The sequence below is a fragment of the Parus major genome, chromosome 27, assembly GCF_001522545.3.
Source record: "Parus major isolate Abel chromosome 27, Parus_major1.1, whole genome shotgun sequence".
Lineage (NCBI taxonomy): Eukaryota > Metazoa > Chordata > Aves > Passeriformes > Paridae > Parus > Parus major.
In genome coordinates, this window is record NC_031796.1 from 3,507,104 (window position 1) to 3,512,850 (window position 5,747).

The window sequence follows — 5,747 nt, forward strand, 5'->3', positions numbered from 1 at the left end:
GGAGCTCCCAGCCCCATCCCACGGAGCCCCCCAGCCCTGGAGGCGCTGCCCAGCCCACAGAGCCCCTCAGGGACCGTGCCCACGCTGTGCCCCCACCTGATGGTGTGGTTGATGATGATGGGGTCCGGGTGCTGCAGGAGCCCTGCCAGCTTCATGGGGATCTCGGAGAAGCGCATGCGGACACAGTTGAAGATCTGGGGGACAAAGCAGAGCCCTTGGCACCCATGGCAGGGTCTCCCCTCACCTGTGCAGTCAGGTGGGGCATCCCCAAGCTGGTGGTGCAAGGCAGAGCCCAGGGAAGGGGCACAGCCAGAGCCTGGAGGGGCGGTGGGAGCTGGGCAGAGACTTCTCCCAGCTGGACGAGGTGGGAATGTGCAGGTACCTGGCGGAAGTAGCGGTTGCAGTTGATGAACTCCTTCTCGTGGCTGTCCTGCAGTTTGTTGTGTTTGATGTAGAGCCACAGGGCCTGCATGATGCTGGCTCTGGTCTGGGTGTGCACCCCCAGCAGCCGAGCCAGCCGTGGGTCCAGCTTGTACTGGGGGGGCTGCAGGGACAGCCGGGGTCAGCCATGGACTCAGTGGGGATGGAAAAGCCCTCCCGAAACAAAGCCCAACCCCTGAGCCATCCCTGTCCTGTCCCCCAGCCCAGAGGGGTGTGCCCAGCTGCTCCTGGGACAGCTGAAGGGATGGGGACTCCATCACTCTCTGGGCAGCCTGTCCCAGTTTTTACCTCTCTTTCCATGGAGAAATTCCTCCTGCTGCTTGGAGAAGAGACACTCAGGAGTGTCCCCCACAGCCCCTGGGGCACTGCACGCTCAGAGCTCCCTGTGCACCTTTGAACCCTGCATCCCCCAAACCCTCATCCAAGTCCTGTCCCAGTTTTTAACTCCCTTCCACACAGAAGTTTCTCCTGCTGCCCAAAGAAGAAGGTGGGGTCTGTCTGGCCCTTGGGAGTGTCCCCACAGCCCCTGTGTCACTGCAGGTCCCTGCCCAGAGCTCCCCCTGCATCCCCAAACCCCCATCCAAAGCCCTGTCCCAGCCCTGGCTGCCCCCAGGTGGCCCCAGGCCGTACCTGGTGGTCCAGCATGAGCAGCAGGGTGCACTTCACGTTGACATCCCCAGGACGCTTCACCTGGAAGCCGTCGGTCTCCTGGGTCGTGGGCATCCGGTGCCACTGCGGGGACAACGGGGACAGCGCTCAGGCCACGGGAGCCACCTGCCAGCAGGGCCTGTCTGCACAGCTGGCCTGGGGCTCTGGGCAGGGCTGGCACAGCCACACAGCCTGGGGCACGCCCTGACAGCTCCTGACCCCAGGGGTGGCAGCTCAGAGCTCTCCCAGTCCGTCCCATCCCGGGATGTGCTCCAGCACTGGGATGGGCTGGGGCAGTTCCAGCCCTGAGTGCTTGGGGTGCAGGACTCCCACAATCCTGCAGGGAATGTGCATCAGAGCTGCTCCCAACCCAACCAGAAGGGGATCCTGGGGCAAAAGCACGAGCTGGGTGCAAAGGGAGCTCCAGGCAGGAGCACCCAGGGAAGATCTGATCCCTCTCCCAGGCATGGCTTAAACCTCCCAAGGACCCTCCAGCTGAGGGACAGGAGGGCAAATCCTCCTTCCCACATGGCACTGGGATGAGCCTCCTGTGGGATCAGCACCCACATGGGGACCCCTCTGTGCCAGGCTGGGTGGGAAAGCTGCCCCTGGAGCCACCTCCCTGCCCCCAGAACAGCTCCAGCTCTGGCTGAGCACCTGGGCTCAGCTGAGGGCTCAGAGCTGAGCTCTGCCACGGAACAAAACACATCACTGAACTTGAGCTGGGAAAGCAGCAGAGCATGGTCCCCACAGAGGGCCTGGCACTGTCCCCAGCCCCAAAAACCTGCCCAGGTCTCTCTCCCAGCAGGACAGGCCCTGGGCTGGGAGCTGAGCACCCAGAGGGACCTGAGATCCCATTTCCCCTGGGATCCCTCCCACCTCACCTCCACCAGGTGATTGTCCGGCCCGTAGAGCTCCTTGTCCAGCTCGATCACAAGGCTCTTGAAGAAGGAGGAAAACTTCCTCTTCTGCTTGCTGGGCTGCAGACAGGGCAGCAGAGATTCCTGATCCCAAACCCAGCCCCAGAGCAGGGCGGGGGCTGCCCCAGCACTGCCCCAGCACCTCCTTGTGGACCACTGCTCCTCCTCCCACCACCTCATCCCTCCTGGATGATCCTGATGGACCAGCTCCTCCCACCAGCACTCCTTCCCTCCTGGATCCTTATGGACAGTGCTCTCACCACCTCCTCATCTATCTTGGATTATTATGGACCAGTGCTGCTCCTCCCACCATCATTTATCCCTCCTGAGTCCTGATGGAGCAGCTCCTCCCACCACCCCACTCCAGCCCTCCTGGATCCCGACCAAGCAGCTCCTCCCTCCCTCCTGGATGGTCCTGGTGGACCAGAGTTCCTCCTGCCACCCCTGCTGGATCCTCACATCCTCCAGCAGCTTCCCCTCCACACGGAGCTCCCAGGAGGCCACACGCTCCCCGCCCTCTCCTTCCTCCTTGGCCGGGGTGAAGGTGTTGGAGATGTAAATCCTGAGCTTCCGCTTTTGCTGTGGGATGGGAATGGAGAGAGAGGAGGATGGAGTGAGAGGGGACTGCAGCACCCATCTCCATGCCAGGGTGAGAGGAAATGGCCTCAGGGGAAGTTCAGATTGGATATTGGGGAAAATTTATCCATGGAAAGGGCTGTAAAACATTGGAATGTGCTGCCCTGGGCAGAGGTGAAATCCCCCATCCCTGGAAGTGTCCCAGAAACGTGTGGATATTCCACCTGGGGATATGGCTTAGGGTGATGGTTGGACTTGATGACCTTAGAGAATTTTTGCAACCTTAAGGACCCTGTGATTCCATGAATCCCTGATTTCCAGCCCTCACTCACCGTCAGGGGTTTCTTGATGGCCTCCTGGATCTCCATCCTCTTCCGAGCAATGGTTTGGTCCAGCTTGCGCTCGAAGGCCAGGAGGTCCATGTAGGCCTGGGATTCTGGGACCAGCTCCCGGATCTGGACATGGGAATGGTCAATCCTGGTGTGCCGGGATGGGCTGGACCCCCCCAGCCCCAGCAGCCAGGGAGACACCAGGTGATGAGTCCAGCACCCAGTTCTTAATTTAAACCCAGCCTGGAGCCCTGCAAAGCTCTGCCCAAACCAGTCTGGAGCCTGTCACTGCTCCCAGCAGCATTCCTGGTGTCCCAGCATGGAATGGAACCCTGGAATCTCCAGAGGGACTCTTAGGGACCTTCTGAGAACTCCATCCCACCCCATTGCTGCTCCTCACTTGCTCAGAGTCCAACCCGGTGCAACCCTCTCCTGCCACACCAGAGGGAGAGACAGAAACATTCCAGGGTGGGTTGGGATTGAACAGGAATTCCCAGTGGGCAGGAGGAAACTCAGGGAGATCCTCCCTGTGTGGGGACCCCCCATCCCCTGCAGCAGCTCAGCTCTGTCCCCTGGGCTGAGGTGACACTCACCCTCTGTGGCAGCACCTTGTCAGCCATCTTCCTCCTCTTCACCCTGGCAAACGGAACAGTTACAGCTCCCCCAGGACATCCTGCTGCTGCCCCCTGGGGGGATGGATTTTGGGAAAGGCTCTTCCCCCAGAGGTGCTGGCACTGCCCAGGCTCCCCAGGGAATGGTCCTGATGCTGCCAGAGCTCCAGGAGAGCTTGGACAGAGCTCCAGGGATGAACAGGCTGGGATTGCTGGGTGTCTGGGCAGGGCCAGGGTTGGACTGGGGGTCCATTCCCACCCAGGATATTCCTGGGGGGAAGGTGTTGGATGTTGGAACCTGACACCAGGGAAGGAAATCCAGGAAATCCTGGAGTAAGTGGAGGTGGTAACAAGGGAACGCCAGGGCTGCAGGACAGAATTCCCAAATTTCCCCTCTGAAAGCAGCCATCCCATTCTCCCAGTGCTCCAAACCAAAGCCACTGCCAGGAACTCCCTTAAACCCAGCTCAAACCAAACCCTGCTGTGGTGGGGCTGAAATCCTGGGAAAATCCAGCTCAGCTGGATTCAATCCTGCCCACTGCAGATTCCCATCATCCCGAGCCCATCCCAGTGCCCAGCATAGCAGGGAATGCTCTCCTGCTGTTTTCCTGCATGGGAGACAGGGCAGCACAGGGAATTCCTGTTCCTCCAGCCGCATGTGGAGCAGCAGGATCACACAGGAGGGGTCCAGGACAACACTCAAGGAGAGGTGAGAGCCCCGCTTTGGAGCAATTCCTGCCCCATCCAACCCCTCCTGCCCGCAGGGTCTGGACACCCCAGAGCAGCTGCAGCTCCTAATCCCTTGATCTGGGAGCAGGGAATGCCCAGCCAGCTGAGCCTGGCTGATCCCCAGCCGGGATGGCTCGGATGTCCCCGTGGGTGCCAGGCTGTCCCTGTCCCCAATCCCCTGCTCGCTCCAGCTGTGCAGAGCTGGGATGCCCCAGGAGGGACCAGGGAGCCAATGGAGCTACCGGGGAAGGGAATGGGACCTGAGCATCCACAAGCACCAAGGGATCCTGCCCACACATTCTAGGAACCAAACATCCCTCACAGAGAGGGATCAGCAGGGCTATGAACCAGCGAGGAGCTGCTGCCAGAGCCCAAGCAAAGAGTCCTGCTCTGCCTGCAGCTCCAGGGAGCATCCCTAAAATCTGCCAGCCCCATCCCACACTTCCAGCCACATCTGGGCCTGACAGAGCCACCAGGGACCCCTGGGAGGATGAGGAAGACCCCCAGGAGCTGCTGCTGGGGACCCCACGAGGCTCTTTGGTGTGGAGATCAGAGTGAGGGGAACTGCCAGTTCTGAGGGATCTCTGCCTCTGGCCCAAAACATCCCATTGCTGAGCTCTGGTGCCAGGCTGGAGGAAAACCCTGCTGGTCGCCTCCTCTGCAGCAGGACAGGATGCAACATGTGACATGCATGATGTGACACTTGTGACACACTTGAGTGGGACCTGGAGAGGCTTTGGGGTCTTAAAGAGAGTCAAACATTGACTGGACACAGCCCTGGGATCCCTGTCCTGAATGGAACTACAGCCACCTTTGTACAGCTCTGTGTCTGCAGTGACATATCACTGATATCTACATTTTAATATTATTTATATAGGTATTTCCAAAACAGGGCTCTCCTGTGCTCTGGAGAGGTTTCCCAGCAGAAGATCCTGTTGGGACTGAATTATTGTGCCTGGTTTGAACAAAGCAGCTCCTGGCTGAGCTCAGATGGAAAACACAAGGTGAAACACAAGGTGGATCCGTTGAGAAGCAGGGATGCAGCTTCCTGGAGCTCAGAGCACCCTGGGGTAGCAGAAGGTGCCCCAGGGTGGGACTGGATGGGCTTTAAGGTCCTTCCACCCCACCCATTCTGTGATTTTACAAAGTGCAGCCAGCACCCAGCAGGACCCACCATCCTCCCACGGGAATCGCTCCGGGATGGGACCCCAGCCCTTACCCTCTCCTGGGGGTGGCCATGGGTGGCTGTGCCTGGGGGGTCAGCAGGCGCTTCCTGAACGGATCCATCATGGCCTGGGGCAGGCCGGGCCTCAGCGGGGTCGCTGCTCCGTACGGGGGGGCTCCTGGGGGCCCCACCTGCAGCCCTGCCATGGGCATCCTGCTCCCGGGGGGCATCCCTGGGCGCTGCTGGGAAACGGGGACACGGTTAAACGGGACCTGAGCACGCTGCCAGCCACCCTCCGGTGTCACCCACCCCCCGTGTCACCCCACCC

The 5,747-nt window shown here is 60.5% G+C and overlaps 1 protein-coding gene across 1 annotated transcript in view; it reads right to left on the reverse strand.

Annotated features, from left to right (window-relative positions):
• SMARCD2 (SWI/SNF related, matrix associated, actin dependent regulator of chromatin, subfamily d, member 2) overlaps positions 1–5,681 on the reverse strand; it is a 7,622-nt gene extending 1,941 nt beyond the window's left edge. The window contains exons 1-8 of the mRNA XM_015651354.3: positions 5,474–5,681; positions 3,508–3,550; positions 2,918–3,040; positions 2,469–2,588; positions 1,974–2,069; positions 1,072–1,173; positions 383–544; positions 97–194 (exon numbers count right to left, since the gene is read on the reverse strand). Coding sequence (XP_015506840.1) covers positions 97–194; positions 383–544; positions 1,072–1,173; positions 1,974–2,069; positions 2,469–2,588; positions 2,918–3,040; positions 3,508–3,550; positions 5,474–5,649 — 920 coding nt within the window. The 5' untranslated portion in view covers positions 5,650–5,681. The remainder of the gene's footprint in view (positions 1–96; positions 195–382; positions 545–1,071; positions 1,174–1,973; positions 2,070–2,468; positions 2,589–2,917; positions 3,041–3,507; positions 3,551–5,473) is intronic.
• Positions 5,682–5,747: the final 66 nt, after the last annotated feature.